The sequence below is a fragment of the Stegastes partitus genome, unplaced genomic scaffold (genome assembly GCF_000690725.1).
Source record: "Stegastes partitus isolate 25-593 unplaced genomic scaffold, Stegastes_partitus-1.0.2 Scaffold232, whole genome shotgun sequence".
Classification (NCBI taxonomy): domain Eukaryota; kingdom Metazoa; phylum Chordata; class Actinopteri; family Pomacentridae; genus Stegastes; species Stegastes partitus.
Genome location: NW_007577963.1, coordinates 446,704 through 468,194, shown reverse-complemented (window position 1 = coordinate 468,194; position 21,491 = coordinate 446,704). Strand labels below are relative to the sequence as shown.

General features: G+C 48.2%; 2 protein-coding genes across 7 annotated transcripts in view; both read right to left on the bottom strand.

Annotated features, from left to right (window-relative positions):
• fam189a1 (family with sequence similarity 189 member A1) overlaps positions 1–3,638 on the bottom strand; it is a 93,720-nt gene extending 90,082 nt beyond the window's left edge. Inside the window, exon 1 of the mRNA XM_008281375.1 lies at positions 3,390–3,638. Coding sequence (XP_008279597.1) covers positions 3,390–3,638 — 249 coding nt within the window. The remainder of the gene's footprint in view (positions 1–3,389) is intronic.
• Positions 3,639–5,605: 1,967 nt separating this feature from the next.
• tjp1a (tight junction protein 1a) overlaps positions 5,606–21,491 on the bottom strand; it is a 48,587-nt gene continuing 32,701 nt past the window's right edge. For 3 of the 6 annotated variants that reach the window (XM_008281368.1, XM_008281370.1, XM_008281371.1), the window contains 14 exons: positions 20,090–20,172; positions 19,534–19,744; positions 18,511–18,611; positions 18,053–18,403; positions 16,920–17,165; positions 14,848–15,684; positions 14,615–14,697; positions 14,243–14,419; positions 13,956–14,062; positions 13,600–13,859; positions 13,050–13,204; positions 12,754–12,974; positions 11,423–11,566; positions 5,606–7,328 (listed from right to left, as the gene is read on the bottom strand). In XM_008281368.1, coding sequence (XP_008279590.1) covers positions 7,234–7,328; positions 11,423–11,566; positions 12,754–12,974; positions 13,050–13,204; positions 13,600–13,859; positions 13,956–14,062; positions 14,243–14,419; positions 14,615–14,697; positions 14,848–15,684; positions 16,920–17,165; positions 18,053–18,403; positions 18,511–18,611; positions 19,534–19,744; positions 20,090–20,172 — 3,071 coding nt within the window. In that variant the 3' untranslated portion in view covers positions 5,606–7,233. The remainder of the gene's footprint in view (positions 7,329–11,422; positions 11,567–12,753; positions 12,975–13,049; positions 13,205–13,599; positions 13,860–13,955; positions 14,063–14,242; positions 14,420–14,614; positions 14,698–14,847; positions 15,685–16,919; positions 17,166–18,052; positions 18,404–18,510; positions 18,612–19,533; positions 19,745–20,089; positions 20,173–21,491) is intronic. The other 3 variants (XM_008281373.1, XM_008281374.1, XM_008281372.1) reach the window with 2 other exon arrangements.

Here is a 21,491-nt window from a genome sequence, read left to right as displayed (position 1 = left end):
ATGTAAAGCACAGCCAATAGCAAGCTTACACCCGCAGGCTACACCCGTACAGACGTAGAGGTGCATCGTAGGATGTTACACGGCAGGATTCATCCACCGGCCGCTAGCTGTGGGAATATTTTGGTCTGGAATAAAAGCAGGAATCACCCACCGACAGACAGACAGACAGAGCGGCAGGACGGGCCGACACCATGCGGCTCCTCTGCTGCCAGATTTACTCTGACGTGGGCTTCGGCTGCCTCCCTCCACACAAAGACCGAGCACAACACAACCCGCCACAAAGCGCTTGTGTTCAGACTCACACTCACACAGATTAGTGCAGAATTTGCTGAAAACGCAGCCTCACAACAAACACCAAGAATACCATCTAAAGCCGTCTTTGTTCCGGCCCGGTCCGTAGATCTGGGATGTTCAAGTGTTACTTTCAGAGAAGCTCCACACAAAAACCAACACTCGTGTTCTTGCACACAACCAGGAGAGCGGGGGAGGGAGGAGGAAGAAAAAGGACAAGTAAATGCTTCTGTGGAGCTCGAGAGCCGAGGAGAGGAAATATCAGAGATTCAGACAATCTGCAGCAGACACCTGCACTGAGTGCCTCAGATGGATTTACATTTCCACATATTTAGTCTGAAGTGTCTTCATTCTTGGCTGTTTGCATCCCGGCAGTTTGTCTGTCGTGTGTTTGTGCACTTGGATCAGCTCCAAGCTCAGCTGGTGGAGACACGAGCTGGACCGTAATTTGTTCTGCACGTCAGCTGCTGACAGCTGCAGCGGACCTCTGGCTCGCTCGGCCGCTTCATTTGTCGAGCGAACCTGGCGAGACGGCCGACAGGTAGACCCGGCTGCTGATCGGCCTCGGAGTCGGCGCCGCTCTGCGTCATCTCTCGTCGCCCAGATCACACCGACAGGAAGTGACGGGCTGCTGGTCTGGACGGGTTAACGGAGGGCTGTGGGATGATTACAGGCCTCAGGGCTGCATGAGGCGAAGATGTTTGTAGGACTAGTCTCCATCGGCCCGGCAGTGGTGTGTGTGAGAGTGTGTGAGTGTCTCTATCTGTATATATGTACCTGTGTGCGTTTTTTTTTTTTTGTTTAGAGGATGAAAAATCAGGACAAGGGAGACGGATCACAGATATGAGAAACACTGAGAAGTCATACGTGTGTTAGTGTTTCTCAGCATGTGTGTGTGTCTGCGTGGTGTGTGTAAGTGTGTGTGTGTGCGGTGTGTGTGTGTGGCGTGTGTCTGCGTGGTGTGTGTGTGGTGTGTGTGTGTGTGGTGTGTGTGCATGGTGTGTGTGGTGTGTGTGCGTGGTGTGTGTGTGCGTGTGCGTGGTGTGGTGTGTGTGGTGTGTGTGTGCGTGGTGTGTGTGGTGTGTGTGTGGGCAGAGGAGGGACGGCCAGGCTGAGCTCAGCAGTGATTGCTCTGTGTAGGAAGCACAGATTACGCCTTCTCTCGCTGTGACCGAGATGAAATCCCACAACACCAGTCATCACACAGAGATCCTTAATGACGTCCCACAGTGAAAACATACACACACCTACAGAGCGCACACACACACACACCACGCACACACACACACAGGTTGAGGATTTGTTGTCACGTCCCCTCATTAGCTCAGTTCACCGACGTGGCAGTAAAGCTCGACATCGTGGCTTCGAGGTTCAGCGCTGTGGAGGAGCTGACTGATCACTTTGCTCTGCGGAGCTTCGTTTAGACAATTTAACTCAAATCAGACCTCAGCTGGGCTCCTGACAGAACGTCAGCCGGCTCTCTAATTCTACACATTTGGCTCTGGAACCAGGAGGGCTGGTAACTGCTTCCACACAGCTCTCACACACCAAACAGAAACACCGCTTTGCTCTCCTGAAATCAGCCTCAAAGCGACGAGCCTTTGTGTACTCGTCTTATTAGACTAAAATGGCAGAAGAGAAAAGCTTCCTGCTCCACCTGATTGAGACGCTGCTGATTGGTCTTCTTCACCAAACTCAGCTCCGATGGTTCTCTGATGGAATCGGCTCGTTTTCTGTCACCCGTCTGTGATAAAGTGACACGAATCTACAACCTGCCAAAGAGCTTCTCCTTCAACATGCACTGAGACCAGAGACCCAGAGTGGAGATGTTTCAGGTCTTCCAGGGTAGATTTTGGAGTGCTAATTATTCCAAAGAGGGACTGCCACTGTCTGATTGCTCCTGGGCTAATCACTTCCAGTCTCCAGATGGGGAGCTGGCCTCAACCACATTATCTGAGTTTTGGCGCCACTGTGGCCGGCGGTTCTGTGCTGCTGCTGCTGCTGAGCTGATTTGTTTTCAGCACCTGACTCAGCCGAGGCTCCAGAAGCTGCTGCTGATCAGCATCGTTTTCTCTGAAGCGCCTCATCTCGAGCAGCATCAGGTTTTCGTGGGTATCTGAGACGAAACCTTTACTTTGAAGGATTCATTTATTTCTTTGTTCCTCCTCAGCAGGAGTCTGTTGATGTAATTAAGGAACTAGTGTTTGGTGAGCGCGTGCTACCGCTAGCTAACAGGCAGGTTCTGCTGAAGATAAAAGGCTCGTTTGTTGTGTGGGTTTGATGAGATCGACCAGCTCGTGCTCATTATGACATTTTCAGGGTTTTTCTTCCTCCACTGAGCTTCTGGTCGAGCGATCAGAATAAAAACTTGTGGACTGAGGAATGCTCGGTTGATGCTTCCCTGTCTGTCCGGACACAAGATGCATCAGGTTTCGGCGCCGAAAGACAACAAAAACCAAGACGACACGACAGACCCGTGACGTGTTCTGCGCTGAGGTTCGACCAATCAGCTCCAGGCACTGATGGAGAATGTGGGCTGACCTGTGACCTCTGACCTCCGGGTTCCTCCTCATTCCCCCTGTAACCATACACTCCCACACTCCCACACACACACACACACACTCCCACACACGCAGCCTCTCCGTCTCACACACACCCACAGATGGCCGCGGTGCCACAGACCTCCCCTCACCCTGCACTCTGCCCCACCGCCTCTATAATTAATGGAGCAGCCCTCTGGCAGGAAACCAAGAAAGTGTGCCTTCATAAATATTCACAGAAAACCAACATGACAATTTCTCACACACACTCACACACACTCTCACACACACATACTCACACACTCACACACACACACACACTCTGTGACAGTTCTCCCTGATGTATCCTACTGTACACACACACAGGTTGAAAACACCTTTTCCTCTCTCACCAACCACATCTCTTCTCTACCTGGACTGTTGAACATGTTTGCTCTACATCACTGCTCCTGTCTGTCCGGCTCTCAGCGGAGCCTCTTCACCAGCAGCACTGAAACTTGCATCATGATAGATTCACACCTACAGAGACAGACATGGCGTGTCGGTGGTTCTACTCACAGAGAATCCGGCCCAGAAGGGACACGAGTGCCGGACTCTGGGTGATGTGGTGAGGGCCAAAGCCGCGAAGCTCACCGCCAGGATCAGACTCCCCAGGACCATCTGAGAGACTCCCAGAGCCAGCATGATCCTCGTCCGGGTCCGGAACTCCCTCAGCCGGGACAGGCTCCGGGACAGCGACGCCGGGCTCAGGGACCCCGGGCCGCCGAAGCCGCTGCTGCCGCCGCGGGGCAGCGCGTTCACCGGCATCGTCGCTGGTTTAGGAAAAAAAAAAAAAAAGCGGATACAACCACCCGGGCTTAGACGACTGCAGGTGTAGAGAATAAGTCCAATTACATCCAATGACGGCAGGTGCGTCGTGTTTTCAGCCCCCGATCAGCGCTGGAGCTCCGGTCAGTGTCCGATGTGGAAGATCTCCATCAATTAAGATGCTCCGAGTCGCTCCAATTAGAGGCGCGCTGCGGCTGATGGGAGGAGGAAGGTGAGAGCGGCGCGGACTGGACGAGGCGCCGGATGATGAACATAACACGGACGGACAAGCACGGATCTGCTCAGGTCGAAATACGCAAAATGAACCGCAGGAGTTCCCGGTGAGTGCTCCGGCGAAGAGCCCATTCCTCAAAAGTCAGACCGCACAGAGGAAAAAACCCGGAACGCAGCATCCTGCTGTCAGGCTGCCTGCACCATTGTCACGCTGTCATGCTCTGCAGGCGCCCCAACAACTCACAGCGAGGAGACGAAGCTGGATGAGAGCGTGCTTCAAGGAGGAGGAGGAGGAGGAGGAGGAAGAGGGAAACGGACTCTTCGAAGATTCAACGCAGGAAGAAAAAAAACGCCTGAATGCGTAAAATGAAGCCGGACGGTTCTGGTGGTTCTGCTGCCTGGAAGCCGCGCGGGTCGGAACCAGCAGCGCTTCTTCTGTGTGAGGCACCAGCCGGGCTGTTCACAGACGACAGCAGATCCGGGAGCCAGGACAGGAGCTGCTCACTGCGCATTGGAGATGAGCCACTCTGTGCGTCTTCATGGCGGCGAGCTGCGCGGAGTCTGTTTTTACTACGATGATGATGATGATGGTGAAGGCGGGAGGGAGGTGTGTTCTCAGCCTACTACCAGGGAGGAAACATGGGGGAAGAAAAATAAAGAACGTGCCGTGATTTGCTGCCGGTGCTGCTGCTGATGAGGGAACGTGGTGAGGATCAGATCACTGCGTGCTGCTGCTTTGTTAGATGTTCAGAATCAGGCTCTAATGAAGCAGGAAGATGAAGCCCAGGTGCAGAACCAGCAGCCTCCAGCCGCAGCGCCGGAGCTGCATCGTCATTTGTCTCTGTTGTCCTTCATCAGGCAGGTGAGCAGCTCCGGCAGGTAGAAAATGCGGCACAGCTGGACAGGATCTGGCCCAAGAGCTGCACAGGAGTCCGACCTGCTGCACCTTATTAGATAATTAGCGGCTGAAAGCTTTGCCTTTGCGCTCCAGGTGCAAAGAGGGGCTCATTAAAACCAGTCAGAGAGGTTCTGGTCCGGGTGGGTTCTTTATAGGAGAGTTTGATTGTGTCACATAAACGAATATTATTTATTGTCTGATCATCTATGAGCTCCTCACCTCGACAGGCCCTGCTGGCTGCATTCTGTCTCATCACTTGTCACCAAACACAAGTTTTATTAGATCATCACGTGACTGCAGCAGAACCTTTGAGGTGCTGAGAAGCTCTAAGGTTCCTCTGGGATCCTCCTGCACGCCTCGTTTCATCCTGAGGTGGTCTCACAGAAACCACAGCTGAAGGACTTCAGTCATTTCTGACCTTGTGCAGCAGCAGAGCTCACTCACGGCTCACCTGCGCCACCTGGCGGCCACATGCGGGGACGCAACGTCATGAAAGGCAGCCAGAGAACCTAAAACAAACCATCCGAGTAACATGGATGTGCAAAACCTTACAGGATCTAAACAAAGAAAGAAGTGCCCAAAACTCCCGTCTGAGCCTCTTCAAAGGTGATTCTGGATTTTCTTTATCAGATTAAATATTTCTGGGCTCGTGTTTGGATAAAACGAGCAGATTTAAGAGAATTCTGATCATTTTTCACCATTTTCTTCCATTTTTAGTCAAAATTCTTCATTTAAAGTCAAACAGAAGGTGTGAACAGCAGAAAGAACAAAGAATAAAAGAACATCTGCTGGTTTCAGCTTGTTGGTTAAAAACACTTCCTCAGAGACACAAAGGTTTTACTTTAAAAATGATTTTATTTATTAATACAGTGGTATACTTAAAATTGTGTTGCAGAGGAGAAAAAAAGTCAGCCACACGTGAAGAGCTAATATCCAATTAAAGCCGTGTTATATCTAAAAAATAAAACAGTACTGGTGTGCCATACATCATATATTGTCTATTAGTACAAAAATACATTTAAGGGCACACAATATAGCATCCAGTATCACAAATCAGTGAGGGGGACACTTTAGAGAGCACACCCTTTGAAAAGAAAAGTGTTTTAAATGCAACTTTATCCCGAGTACGTTCCTGATCCTCACATGGCTGTAAAGAGCTGTTTTTTGCGGCCGTATCAACATACTGGTAGAAAAGGTGTCGTGTGTTGTTGTCGCGGTACGATTCCAAGGCTCCAGGGTATAATAACCAGAATACAAAGAAAACCACGTTCACTGTCTTCCGCTTTTTAAAACATGTTTTCTCTAAGTTTTATACAAAAAAGAAAGACATACAAAAAGTCCATTTACAAACAAAAGAAACAAGGCAATCTGCTAGCTTTATTTACAGCCGCTGCTTCTTCTCGGTTGGTTTTCTTCTTCAGAGGAATGCATAGCAGATAAAAGAAGAGCATACCTTGGTTATCTTTTATCGACTGTTACTGTGTGCTAAACCCAAGTCTCTTTATACAGTGGGTTCACAAAAAATGGCAAAACAAATGACATTATACCATAATTTAACATAACTTATCTTTTTTTTCTTCTTAATGAAAAGTGAATAATCTGCAGATAAGGCATCACTGCTTATTTGTGTGTGAGTGCGAGAGTGCACAGAGAGGAGGGAAGAGACAGAAAAGAGAAGGAGGAGAGAGATGTGAGGAAGGAAAGGAAGGAAGGAAGGAAGGAAGGAAGTGAGGAGGCTACTGGACCTGAGTAAAGAACATGCATAGATCTCCCTCAGGCTGGAAGGAGAGACGTGGTACTCAGTAAGAAAGCAAAGCTACGAGGTTGTACTGGAGGAAGAACGGAGGAAGAGCGTCTCTAAAGTGTGCTGCTCGGGTTCCAGCTCGTGTTCGGCCATCTCCTTCAACAGATACGTACAAACGTCACCACCTGCCTCCAACTTTCAGTAAAACTCCCCCCATGTGAAGAAGAAAACAATAAAACTGTGGCGATACTTCTTCAGTCCCCTGAACCTGAACAACAACCACGAGGACTGAACTGATGAGTAGAACTTTTAGTAAATCTTCTCTATACTACTATATATACCGTATGCATATATAGCATAAATATACTGACACAGATTTTTTTTCTGAAGCGCGTACGCTGCCTCAAGACGCCGTCCATCCGCCTACATTTAAACATTAAACGTTGCCTTATATATAGAGCCGGTCCTCAGTGACACGGGGCATGCATCAAAGGTTTCATCATCTCACATCAAAACTTCAAATTGAGTTTAAAGAACAGCTCAGTCAGCGTCTCGCCGTCGTCCACCGCCGACAGGGTCTTCTTCATGCTCCGCCGTGTGTGTGTGTGTGTGTCAGTGTATGTACAGGATGTGTGTGTGTGTGTGTGTGTGTGTGTGTGTGTGTCCATCTCCTTCATTGTGTTCCAACATTCAGTAACATGGCAGCTCCTTCTCCGGCCCTAGAAGTGGTCGATGAGCACGGACACACAGTTGGCTCCCACCAGGTAGTTGGGGTCTCCGGGCAGAGACTTGTTCTGCCAGCTTTTAGGGTCACCTGAGGAGAAAAGACACACGGTGAGGGTTCACAGCGGCTTGTGATTGTAAATGTAAAACTCATGCTATAAGGCTTTTCCTGAGCTCCATTCACTTGCCAACTTCTCCATCGTTTCTATAACAGTCATGAGCTCCTGGGCTCATATTAACCGGTAGAACTTGATTCTATCTGCTGTCCGTGAGCCGTGCTGAGTGCACGAAGGCGGCCGGTATCCGAGCGCAGCGGCACCAGAGACTAGTAAAAGCTCTTTCATACTTTTATTGAACGTCCCCAGCCTCTTGTTGACTGCAAATTAAACCTCCGTCACTGTGAGGTCTGAGTCTAATTGCAATTATAAACATACGGGTCTGTGCCAAGAGGAAAGTTCCAGTAATCAATCAGAGGAGGGAGAGCCAGCTCGGCAGAGGTCCATCCATACAGAACCAACTGGCTGCAGGACAGTCTCCACGCAGCGTCCTGACTGATACTGGAGAGTAAATCTAATGTAGGAAAAACCTTCTGCTTCAATCTCAGTCTGATAACCTGTCGACAACATGTTTGGTCATAATGAAAACTCTGCTTGCTCTCCCTGGACTCTACTTATGAGCAGATATTGTTCATGTCAGAAGACTAACTGCTGATGGAAGTGTCTGAAGTTTATTTCTGGTGTATTAATGTGACAGGTTTGAGTTTCCAGCTCATGTTTGCATTTTGGACCAACATGAGCTTCCCAACGAGCTGCTGTCATAAAATCCTGCTCATACATACGATCTCTGAGCCTTTTCTACCATCAGCTTCATCCTCCTCCACTGTGGAGGTTCAGCATCCAGGTGGAGCAGCAGCTATCTGAGAGGAGAGTCCGTTAAACAGGAGGAGAATCAACACTGATCACTGAGACGGAGGCTGAAGCTGTAAGCGTCCATGTTTCACCTTCTCCAGGTGTTTGTTCAGAAGCTCACTTTACTGTAGGGCTGCAGCTAACGAGTATTTTCTTGATTAATCGATAACTAGTTTGGTCCATAACGATGAGGAAATTGGGAAAAATGTGAATCAGTGTTTATCCTTAAATGTGTTGTTTTGTCCACAAAGATATTCAGTTTACTGTCACAGAGGAGCAAAGACAGACCAGAAGATTAGAATTCAAGATATCAAACAGAATATAAGACAGTTTGGTCCTCTGTCCTTAAAAAATGACTCTAGTCTAATAATCAGTTAACAAACAGGCTGGTGATTAATTTAAAGTTGTTTTAAAGCTCTCCGTGTATCTCAGGCTGTCCAGACTCCTCCCGTCCAGCAGCTCAGCTAAACACTGAAAGCCAAAGTGTTGCCGAGGCTCCGGCCGGCACCGTGCGCTGCCACAGGTGAGCCGTCATGCTTTAGGTAACAGCGGTACATAACTCAGACACAGAGACTCTCCAGCTGCCTTCAGACGTGTCGTCTGCTGAGATGTGGCACCAACAGTGTCCAGCACCAGTCTGACACACCCGTCGGCCATTCGCTGGGTCTGCATTGATTCAAGTCGAGCTTAAACGTTGGCTAGCAGCCTTCAGAGTCTCTCCTTCACTTATTACTGTTTTCCTTCACTCTCAGATAGTAACCGTAGCCTCGACACTAATGGCCAGTTCATGCTGTCCACATCTGTGTTCGATGAGCAGCGGAGCAGCTGCTGTTCATCCTGCAGCACCGCATCAGGGATCCTCAGGTGAGCTCAGCACAGAGGGCAGGGAGCAGACCTCCTGCTGTGTTTCAGCTCCATCGATGGAAAGCATGAACACATCAGAGCTCATCCAACGTCCAGACGTGGGAAGCATGAATCAGCCTTTATACAGAGCCGCTCATTCTGAACCTCATGATGGACAGAATACGTTCAGTTTATCATGAGAAGGCCGGCGTCACCGTGCAGAGCTCTAAAACCTCACAGGAACAACTGTGTTCCTCCTTCCTCCTCTGGTACCAGCCTGCCAGCAAACACCTCCCAAGAATAAATGAGACTTTTCCTTTATTTCCTCCTGCATCTGAAGCACAGATCCAATGTCAGGTGTTCAGATAACAGCAGGGCGACAAAGCAGACTGTCATTCAGCCCTCTGGAATATTTCAGGAACAGTTCAGGAAGAATAATTTGTAGTCAAGGTTTGGCTTGAATGACACGTATCTAAATTTATCCTGTGGGTTTTTTCTTTTAGAGATTTATCCGTCTGATTAACAGTCAGAAACTCAAAGATATTCAGTTTATGTGACTTAGAAGTGGCAGTTTTCACATCTGAGAAGCTGAAATCCAAGAACACAGAAACTTTATGCATAAAAAATAACAATCATCTAAACAGTTTGACTAACTGACTTGTTTCAGCTCTGGTCCGTCCTCAACGACTAAAACCTGTCCATCAAACTACCTGAATGTCCTCACAGGTGTGCCAGTAGGACAGCAGACACAAACAGAACCGGGCCTCCGGTACCAGAACATGAGGTTCCAGCTGTGGTGGTGGTCACAGCGCTACGGCGTGCCTTTAACGTACCAGAGGAAATACTGTCTTTGATTTTAAAGTAGTTTCATGTAAATTTCAAAATGAAATCCTGTTCTTTAGCAGATATCGGAGCCAAACTGTATCACACTGGTTCTGATGGCAGTATTTAGGTTCCACAGTGAGATCGCTGTGAATAGAGGAGCAGTGAAGAGGCAGCGAGATGCTCAGGCTGGTGAGGGAGCACAAAAGAGAAGCAGGGAAGCAAAGTGAGAAGAAAACCACAGAAGGGGACAGGAGGAGGCCAGAGAGCGGCCTCGCTTCACAATAAGAGGATTACGAGGCGGCCCGATAATCCTCCACAGTCGGGCAGGACAACGGAGCGAGCCGACGTCTCATTCAGGCCTCCGAGTCTCATCCTTAAAATGAGGCTAATTAACAGCTAATCCTGACCGCTGCCAGAATCACCACTGTTTTAGAAGACAGCGTACGAGAAGGGCAGCGGTAAGAAAAGGCAAAGAAAAATTAATTACTTTCTCCGGTTGGGTTTTGTTCTTCCTTTTCTTTGTAGAAGTTCAACTTCTCTTTAAACCTCGAGTCGTTCTCAGGCTGGAAACAGTTCGGTTATAGATTTAAACAAAGACGGGTCTGAAGTCGTCTATCTGGGCTTCGGCTTCCTTTAATGTGACAGGATTCTCCTTCAGTCCCGTGTGTGACTTCAATGATCAGTTTAAATGCTTCATATAAACACAGTATGAGGTGGTACCATGTCTAAACGTCTTCTACCTGTTCTACACAGATATGACCAGGTTTAGGGGTTTATCAGGCCGAAACTGGTAGAATGAATAGTCTGAATTAGGAGTTAGTGTTTCATCTGTTTCTTCTAGCTTCCTGTCTTTCACTGATCCACTTTCATAATCACACTCTGTTTTGAGGTAAGTCTGAAAAACTAATCCATGACCAAACTCGTTTTCTCGCCACCTGCCTTCAAATAAAGCGCTTTGGAAGACGGAGGCTAAATTTAGAGAGCTTCGTTTTGAAATGATAACAAGATGTCTTTGAGTGTCAGGAGGACAAAGACGGGCGCTATCGGTTATGACAGCGTCCCGATTTCCAGCACATCTGTAAAAGCTGTTTGTTCTTCAGGTCAGGATTTGGGTGGCTATGTGAGAAAAATCACTCTGAGCAGAGAAGCATGCGCTCTAGTTGTACCGATGAAAGTCAATTACTGGACGGTGAAGCATTGACAGCATGCATGTTAAATAAAATGACAGGAAAACAGTTAGGATGACTGAAGAGAAACCAGGAGAGAAACAATCTCAGCAGGTTAAATGAATAAACCTCAGATAAAGAAACCAGTGATACAGCAAATGAGAGATTGTGTGGATGAGTGAAGCCAGAATAAATAAATAAATGATGGAAATGAATCAACCTAAAGCCATAAATCTGGAAAAAGAAAGAAAAAAAAAAAAAGGCAGATTTTCCCCCCAGATTGATTCACAGGCATTGACAGAGTGAACACGTCCTCTAGTTTAGTGCTGATGAAACACAGAACCAACCCAGGGGTAAAAGCTGATTCAACAGTGACCCAAAACCCTCAGTTTGTCACACAGCCAGCCCAAATGACCCCGAAGAACAGAGAGAGCACAGCATACCCGACGAGGAGTCGGAGGATTTTAGAGCAAAAGACCAACCATCAGGGGTCATTGACGCACAGTGAGGTAAGCGCAGCTCCACAGGCTTCAAAAACTTGAGGCCGTGAGGTCCACACATCACCAGAGGGCTGAGCAGAGTCTCTCCTGGAAACACAAACAGAACACGGTTAGAGGCTGATTCATAAACCCAGCTTGACTTGTGGTGTGTCTTTAATGGAGCAAAGCATCCTGTGAGTTCCCCTCATGCTTAAAACATATCAGAGAACGACGTCATTTCATTGTGCTGACGGGCGGCTCACGTGTTTCATCACCGTCACATCCAGAGCGTTGAAAACCGACAGCACAGCACAGCTTAAGCTAAACTTAACTGATGAAGACTTCAGTATGTCTGAAAATGTGACAAACAGGATGTGCACGCCGCCTACACGGCAGCCAGGCGCAGGTCGGTGAAGCCATGAAGGAACAACTCAACGTGATCGACAGCTCCAGCAGGTGTTCAACGTTTCAGATGCATAATTTACACCTTGTGATTATTTGTACAGTTTTCCCAGAGCACACGGTGATAAAGCTGCTGTCACTGAAGCCATTAGAAATATTTTAAAACACAACAAGCTGATTTACTGATTATATCACCTGCATCGTGCTGTTCCAGACTGGATCCACATACCAACGAGCAGCAGCTTTCAGGAGAACATTAACAACAGACCTGTAAACCTGCTGATCTAATGCTGACACGTCATCAAGCTGCAACACGAGCATGAAGTTGTTTCTGACGCACACCCACCTGGTAACTGCTGGGACCACATTCACTCTCCTTGTTGGTCTCTGCCACCTCCTGAGGGGGATATCTGGTTCTTTAGCTGCTAAACTCAACATTATGTTCACCGGCTAGTCACTCTCTCTGTGTGTTTGTGGTTTGGTGCTGAGCCGGTAGCGTACAGTTGGGTTTTACAGATGGCTCGCTGAAAACAGCTGCTGCCGAGTACCGAGTAAAAACAAACCAACTCACTGCAGCGTACAGCTCTGCAAAGCCGAGAGCAGCTGCAGTTTCAGGTGACGACTCTCTGGAGGTGAGCGATCGCTGCTTCGTCACATTAACGCAGCCGTTTGTCACAATTACAGAAACATAAATAAGTGAATCGTCTTTTATGCATCAGGCGCGTCGCTAAATTGCCGATCCTCTCTACTGCGGCGCATCTCCCCAAAGGACTACATGCATAATTACAACTTAATGGAATAATAAAGCAACAGTATTTAGGCCGACTGTCTAAAACCCAGTAACTTATATGTGAGTTCTGGCATTTCCCATGTGCTCCTCTTTGATACGTTACCTTTCTCCTTGTCGAGCGGAGGCAGGATGCTGTTGTCTCGACACACCTTGAAGTAGATCTCCTGCTCCACGCCGTCAGGGATGGCGCCCTGCGGGATAATTATGCTGACACCTGTCTCGATGGAGCTCAGGACGCCGCCGTTACAGTTGAAGATACCGCGAGCTGTTGCCACCACCGTGTGGCCCTCGTCTTCGTCGTCGTCGTCGTCCAGGGCGCTGGGGCTGAGAGACAGGCACCGTTACTGTGACGCTCACATTCAGCAGAACACCTTTAGCTGCTCAGAGTGGGTCAGGTACCTCACTGGGATGGCCTTCGGCACCGCGTTGACGTTGTTGTGCTGGTATTTGGAGCGGTGGTCCATAGTGCGCGTGAAGGTGTCCAGGCCACTGTCGTGGTCTGGGTTCTGGGGCTGTGCGGGTATCTGAGGCTTCACAGGACTGGAGCTCCGGCCCTGCTCCAAACACAACAAGATTCAGTGTTTAAATAGGATTTTAGTCGCTTGTGCATTTCAGCTACTCGGAGCTGCTTCGTGTCCTCTGGCTACCATCTACACAGGAAGTGGGATTGTCCTGCGTCGTACAGACTGAAACCTCCTGCTTGTGGCTCCATTACATCTGCATGTCAGAAAAGCTTTATTCTGTAAATGCTCCTCTCAGTTTATTTATTTTTACTTTTTTCCAAACTAGATGACCTTGTTTAGGTTTTCTGACTTGCTATCAGAGCTGAGAGCTACATTAGCTGCACCACTGACCTACTGACCATTAATGAAGCCTACATGGACCTAAGCAGTGCAGCCCGTTATACATCTGGCCCACGCTGCTGTAGAACCTCTGGCAGTCTGCTTACCTTTGGAGCAGTCTCAGGCTTGTCGTTGGGCAGCAGGTTGTGGTTGAATTTCGGACTGTCGAACATGCGTGCAAAAGGCCGTGCAGACGTGGTGTAGGGTTTGGGCACGTAGCGGTTGTAGCTGGATGTCGGCGGAGCCCCGGTGCTAGCGACCGACTTGGGAGGCTGCTCACTAGTGCCATTGACTGGAGACTTCTCAGGGAAACTCTTGTGAGGCAGAAAGTTGGTCTGGACTGTGTCCTCTCGGGCAGGAGGCTTGGCTGTGGACGAACCGTACAGATCAGCCTCTGACTTGTAGTGTGATGTATCTGGAATACACAACAGGCTGCACAGAGGCTTGTTTTTCTTGGATTTACCTTCAGGTGAGGGTTTGGGCAGTGTGGCTGGTGGCAGAGACGGCGTCACCTGGGGAACTGGTTCGTATTTTTTCTCCACTGGACTTGGTTTCTCCACCGACTCCGTCCTGTACCATCAGACCAAAACCACAAAGGTGAGATTTACAGTAAAAATAACTCACATATGAATATAGAATCCATGAAGGATGTGAAAGATAAGGCATTGACACAGTAAATCTATATAACACAGGACGAAACAGCCAAACATGTCCAGAAGGAATCAGAACATCAGTGGGGCTGAGCATCACCTGGGGTAGCCGTGGGTGGCTTGTGCTTGCGGCTGAGGTTTGTTGGGGCCAGCCTGAAGCTTGTCAAAGTAAGACAGCTGCTTCCTGTAGTAGTCCTCGTCCTCATCAGGGTCGTAATGGTTGGAGCGCACAATGTCATCGGCCGCCTTGGACTGAGGCTTCTGGGGCTCCGGGGCTCTGAACAGAACAGAACAGTCACGATGGTAAAATGAAAGGAGAAGAGAAGCTTACAAGGACAAGTGCCTGAAACTAATGTGCAAGACAAGTTAAACTGATCACACGACTTAACTTCATGCGACTGAAAACACAGTACAAGTAGCCTAACTAGGCAGGCAGGGAGGATGGTCGCCATGCATGACACTACAGGCTCACCTGAAGGTCCTCTCCTGGTCCAGGTTGCTCAGAGAATTTGCTTTAGGGATCACTCCTCCTGCTTTCAGGGGTAAATCAGCTGCCTAAAACAGTGAAAGCAATCAACCTCATCAGTGAAAGGGTCTTTTGATCTAATGTGGTAATTTTTCAAGATGCTAAAAAGTAAACACACACAAACTAAACCACTCCTGTAACACCAGCGTTACGTTCAGGTACCTATGAAGCCAGCTTACCTTGTTTCCAGATAAATCCCCGGTGTCTCTGGCTCGGTCCATGGAAACTGAGCGCTTGTTCTCAAACATCTTGACCCTCGTCAGGACCGACTGCGGCCGCAAGGCGGGGTCATCCTCTGGTTGCTCATCTCTGGCAGGTGCAGGTTTTGGGAAGTCTACGGGGGAAGGCGAGGGGGCTTCAGCCTTAGGTGGAGGCGTGGGGCTAGTTTCAGAGTTCACGGGAACAGGATCGTACTGCTGAGCTTTGTAGCCTTTCTGTTGCGACGTTGGTCCCTGGTTGTAGGCGGGTCGCTGAGCAGCGGGCTCCGGGGAGCGGGCAGCTGAAGGGTACGTGCTCAGGTGAGAATCCTGGTCGTAGTGCAGATCGGACCCCGGGGCGGGAGGTGGAGGGTCGTCGTAACGGACCGGTGCTGGGCCCGTCGGTTTACCGTAGCGAGGCCTTCCGTCAAATCCCTGCTGAGGCGGGGGCTCGTCGTAGCGCGGAGGAGGGGTGTACTGGGAGTCCGGGCCGTCAGCGTAAGGCAAACGGGGATCGTAGCTCTGGGAGTTGGCAGTAGAGAGCGGCTGGTTGTAGGGGTTCCACTGTTGCTGGTCGTAGTGAGGCACACTGTTCTCGTAGGGCGGGTTAGAGTCATAGTTACGGTACTTTGGTTCTGGGTAACCACCTCCACTGCTCACTCCACTGCTGCTGACATCATACCGGCTGGGCGGGTGGTCGTAATCTCTGTATGGCTGCTGGTCGGGGTGGTATCCCTGCTGAGGGCTGTAGGTCGCAGGCTTCATGCTGTGGCCGACTCTCCCCATGTTGTCTGAGCCGTATGGATCCTTCTGAAACATCTGCCAAACAAAGAGAAACAAAGGCGCCGGTTAAAAGCTGCACAGCCTCCACGAGCATGCTGCATAAATATATGTGTGATATGAAAAACTACTGGGCACAGAGACATTAGTTAAAGGTTGAAAAAAAAGAACATTAAAACAAGTCCGTGAAATTAATTGCAGAAGAGGAAACGAGAAGGGAAAGACCTGAAATAGAAGAACTGACAGGGAGGGGTTACTAGTCAGATCATAGAGTAAACGGAAAATTGCAGCACAGCCAAAAGTTGCAGCGTGTAAACATGACAACGTACCACTGCAACTCTAAATAAAGACCGAAATTAAATAAAGAAAGAACAACAAGGTGGTTAAAAGGTACAACAAAACAGGGGGATCTATTTTTCATGTCTGAAACTGTACTGTTAAACTATTCATAGATGGTAGTTTGATCATTTGAAGAATAGTTTCTGGTGTCTTTAACACACGCCATCGAGCAGTAACACAAAAAATGTCACCCGCTGTCTTGGTGCAATCATAAGGCAACATAAACATCCACAAGAATATATACAATACAAGCACATACTCGTCATACAAAAAAAAACAACAAAAAAGACCATTTAAGATCCTGATATTTGAGAAGTAGCCATTAATGATCCATCCAAGTCTGCTGAGTATTACTGTTTAAGGTGGCCAGACGCTACCTGCAGGACAGGACAGCAGCAAGATGGCTTGAAAATTAATGGCTACTTTTACAAGGAAACCATTTGTTCAGTCTGCACGGATGAAAACCGCACAAACACATCTACATCTAGTGGTTAACGGAGGACGAGGCAAACATGTTGCAGCCATGCAAAGAAGATAAGCAACAGTGAGAGCTGCAGGATCCCCACTGCTCCTCTACATGTAGGCGTATCGGCGCAGCCGTCACCCCCACGCCCACTGTTGTTTACCAGCACTCTGGCATGTGCACACACACACACATCCTGGACATACACTGACACACACACACACACACACACACAGTCTTGCTCTCCCACACACACACATCTCTGTCTCTTCTGGGCAGCACTGTGGCCAGCAGACATGCAGGGAAGAAGGAGAGAGAGAGAAGCGTGGCAGCAGGAGGAGGTAGGTAGACAGGCAGCAGCAGCAGCAGCAGCAGCAGCAGCAGCAGCAGCACAGGAGGTCAGCCGGGTCAGACCGAGCTCAGCTGAGCCGAGGCCGGGTCACGGAGCATCCAGTGACGATCAGATGGATACCTTTGGTTCTGAACTGGCCATTCCAGACTGTAGAGGTTCTGGTGTGACGCTCTGAGGGGTTAGCTCAGGGGTGGGTCTCCTAAGTGAGCCAGCCTCTGGGATGGGGCTTGGCTGGCTGTAGGGAGGAGCCTCATCAGGGCTCAGAACCCCTACAGTTTTTACAGTAACGTCAACAGCAGGGGGCGCTGTCTCAGCCAGGGGCTCAGGCTGCTTGGAGATGCTAGGGACGGCAGCGGCCTCTGCTTTCTGTGAAGTGGTTCAGAAATGTTTAATAACACGCGCTGACACACTACGGTGCAGTACCAACAGTGCTTCTACCTCCTCAGCCCCTCTACAACGGCTCGCTTACGCCGATACAAACAGCCAATCACCCGCCTCCACATTTAACAGTAGCTGTCGGTCAACCAATGGCATGTGAGAGTTAGGAATTAGTAGCAGGACAAGTTTTCATTGTTAGAGAACTCTAATTTGATTTTAATTCTATGGTTACAACACAGTAAGTTGTTCTTCCCCTTTTATGTTCATTAACACATCATGAGACGACAAACGGTTAGATTTGGATATCACAACTGCCAATCAGGTATTGATTAATACATTTCACAGGTACACTGGATTAACACTGGCATTTCCAACATGCACATAATACTTTCTGGTGTCGTATTGTCACAGTCCCAATCAAGAACAAAGGCAGGAAGTGCACATAGGTGAGTACTGTTACAGACACTTGGACAAACATGACTTTTTTCCTCCCAGTGACATTAGCAGCAGTCACACTGAATAAGACAGCTTGTGGTAATACAGAGTACAACAGTAACAGTAAAACTGATCAAGTTCTTCCTTTCAAAAATAAAAAACACACGCTCACAAACATCAATCAACAAACACAGAGAGGCAAATAGATAAAATAAATATCATAAATATAGCTATATGTCGTATATAATATCTTTAAATATTACACTAAATACCTGACCACAAAAGTTTTCACTTTAGCACTGATATTGGTTTGTAACAGTAGATAGACAGATTAACTGTAAAAATAAGAAGTGCCTTCAATAGCGCCTCCAGAAAACCCTTCTAACGCACACCACGTCCTCCAGACAACAGGGGAGACGTACAGCTCTCAGAAACGCTACCTGCTGCGGCGCTGGTGCCTTGAACCCAGCTGGGTCGATGCGGTTCAGGGCGTCCGGCTGCACTGTGTGCTGGTAGCCAGCATAGCCGGGGGGCTCCTGGATGACAGGCGGGTCCTCGCGGACAGGCTCAGAGGAACGGGTGATGGCGGGCTCCGTGGGTGGACCCACATCATCGTTCAGCGTTTCGTCCAGCTCCTGGTCGGTGTAGGCTCCGCCCTCTGTGTCCGTGTCCTCGTAGTCGGAGGTGTGGCGACTGTCGGTGCTGTACATGGAATACTCACTGCCCGGCGCCGACAGGTAGGACAGGCGGTCGTCATGGATGTCTAGATCATCCTCAGCTGCCCCGTCAGCCTGAGAGAAGAACCATAGAAGAGAGGGGATAAGAAGACATAAACACTAGTCTGTGTGTGTGTGTGTGTGTGTGTGTGTGTGTGTGTGCGTGTGTGTGCACATCTTACCTTGCCCTCTGAAACCCACACCAGCTGGTTCTGTTGCTGCTGGATTATTTCTTTCAGTGCTCCAAACCAGCCATCGTTCATGCTGTTCAAGTTAATGGTTGCTGAACACACAAAGAGGGAAGAAGGACAGAAAACAACATCTCTCCAGTCAAGGACAAACTTTTCTGAGGACAACCACATCATCAGAACCTCACTTCAGGCAGATTGTCTGATCCATACATGATCTGCAACTTATACATGTTTGACATCATGCTTGTTAAAGACTCTAGAGTCATTTTTAAGCTGCTCTGGTAATTTCCCCACCTGGGACATGGTTCTTTCTAATTTGTCCTGTAGACATGAATGAAGGCAGCAATAGTAAAGGCATGCATGAGTGTTTTGTATGAAGTGCACAAACCAGCTGTGTGATGCTAGAAAAGAGACGCTTCATATGTGAACAGCCAGCCTCCCCCCCAGTAAAAGGAGGAACCAACAAGGAACCACAGGGCTGCTGCCTCCATCATGCAGAGACTCTGGGTTTATATCACAGCAACTTCACAATATCATTACATCCTGATTTTAAAAAAACAACAACTTTGAAATGAAATAAGAGAAGTGCAGAGCTACATGTGGTGCTTTTTGTGTCGGGTTGTGCTGGATGTTGGGAACGAAACTTTTGTGACGAATTCGTATTTATACTCTAAAGACTGAGTGTGAGCTGAGAGGAAGGCTCTCCAGGACCTGTCAGTGTATCATCAACACATGCTGCTGAAGCATAGTTGGAGCACATCCCCTGACAGGGAGCGTGCACGCTATGAAAGTGGGGAGGGGGTGTTCTAGTGTGACAGAGCTCAACAAGCTTCTGGGACTTGAACAGAACAGGGCCAGGCACGTCAAGTGTTGCAGCAGCAGCAGCCTTTAACGCTGCAGCACTCAGCTGTCAGCTGCGTGTGAACCGTCTGTGGCCCTGTGACATCTCCTCCAGTCAAACCATCCCTACTCCCACCCTCTGGACAACCCGCCTGCTTCTCCCACCGGACTCACTGGTGAAGAGGTGGTGGTTGTTCTTCCTTAGCTTCAGGGCTCGTTCATAAAGCTTCCTTGCGCTTTTCCTGGACTCAGGGCAGAGGCGGGTCCTCATGTTCTTGACGCCCTGCTTGGTGTCCGGGTTCAGAAACACCACAATGGGATACCACTGAGCGTAGTTGAGACGATCCACTGCGTTAGGGGTGATGTCCAGCACTGCATGCTTGTCCTGCATATGCAGACAACAAATAAAAACAACAACATGCTCTGTAAACGTGCTTCTGTTACAGATTCTGAGCTTTTATCTCCTGCTGGACTTCAAGCTGCAGCTCGTTGGAAACAGAGCAGACCTGAAGGTCAGCTCATTAGTTTGGATTATTTTCTTAAGTAAACTTGTCACAGTACAAATTGTGGAGTGTTCAGACAGCCAACAGTAAAAGGCACCAGAGGGCAGCAGTGAGCTGCACATGCTGTGGCTCCTCACCATCTTATTTTATGAACAAACGAATCAGTCTGAAGACGTTTATGTCGTTCATGATTTGATATCAATATGTGTGTATCTCATTTCACTCACTCGGTCAATGATCTGTTTGATGGTGTGAAGACGAATGATGCCAGAGCTTTTCTGGTCCGTTCCTGCATCCCTGGGTTCGCTCTCTACGGAAGACAAACGGACAGTCACTGCATCGCATCAACACCAGAGAACAACCACAACAAACACAGGCTGTGCCCCAATTAGACATCCTTGTCGCGTGCAGTTGTCGACTCCCATAAATAGAATGGCTAAATTCAGAACAATAATCTTCATATAGGAGAAGACAAGTGTGCATTTATTAAAAAAAGCTCGATATTAAAGACAAAATGAGGGCAGCAGCCAATCCATGCAACACTCATTAGGTGTTTTGGGAAGGTTTAGGAAATGAAGTCAGTGCTGTATGATCACGTGTGTGCGAGTGCATGTAGCGGTTTAAATTATGGTGCACAAGCTGTGTTACGTGAGGAACACTGACATTAAATATGCACATACAAGAGCAGAAGGGTCATTTGGGATTAATGAGACTAGAGTGTCATTGTAAGCCTTGGGGATTTAAGCAAGGATGTGAAGAGGGGTTTATGATTCAAACAAAGATAAGCGATGGTTTCCTGCCCAGAAACACAAGGTTTAAAAGAGGGCAGTCATCTCACCAGGGTGTTCCATATAATAGGGACTCAAACACACCACGGGGTCGGGCTTAATTTTCTAATTGGATCTATGATCTGCAAACTCTAGTCAGAGCTATAGAAGAAATTAGAAAGGCTTCAAAAAGAGCAAATAAACGTAGCCATGCATGCAGAGGTTCAAGCATATGCAGCAATGTTAAACAGTCTGGCGATTCAATATCATCGCTGTTTTTCTGCAATTTGAGGGGTAATTTTAGACATCTGTTTCCCATCACTGTATTAACAGAAATGTGACCAACACGACACTGACGGCTACGCATAACTCTGACCGTTGGGTTGTGAATAGCAGCTGCTGTGAAAGCTTTTCCACTGTAGTCTTTGCGCCATCAAATGACAATTTTACAATCATTATTCTGTGGTCGTGCACTGGAACCCAGTTTTATTCTACATACAGACATTTATCCTGACTTACAAACACGTACAGCACATTTGTCATTTGTTTCCAGATATATTGACTATTTCCTTGTTGTGCTCGGTCTTATGAGCACTTTCTAAAAAACAAAATCCATCCATCATGGTGCTCTTTAATAATCTGGAAGAAACACATGGATGGGGTTAACAGCTCACAGACGTTAACACTTAAAATAACAGCAAACTGTTTAATATGCGTCTGAAGAGCCGAGCAGCTCTCAGATTTGATCGGCCTCTTCAGGAAACGCCGTGTTGATGTGCTTCCACGTTATTAGGCAAAGAAGACACTCATTCACTCATTTCCAGTCTAGTGATTCTTGGTCTTGATTTATTACTGCATTTCA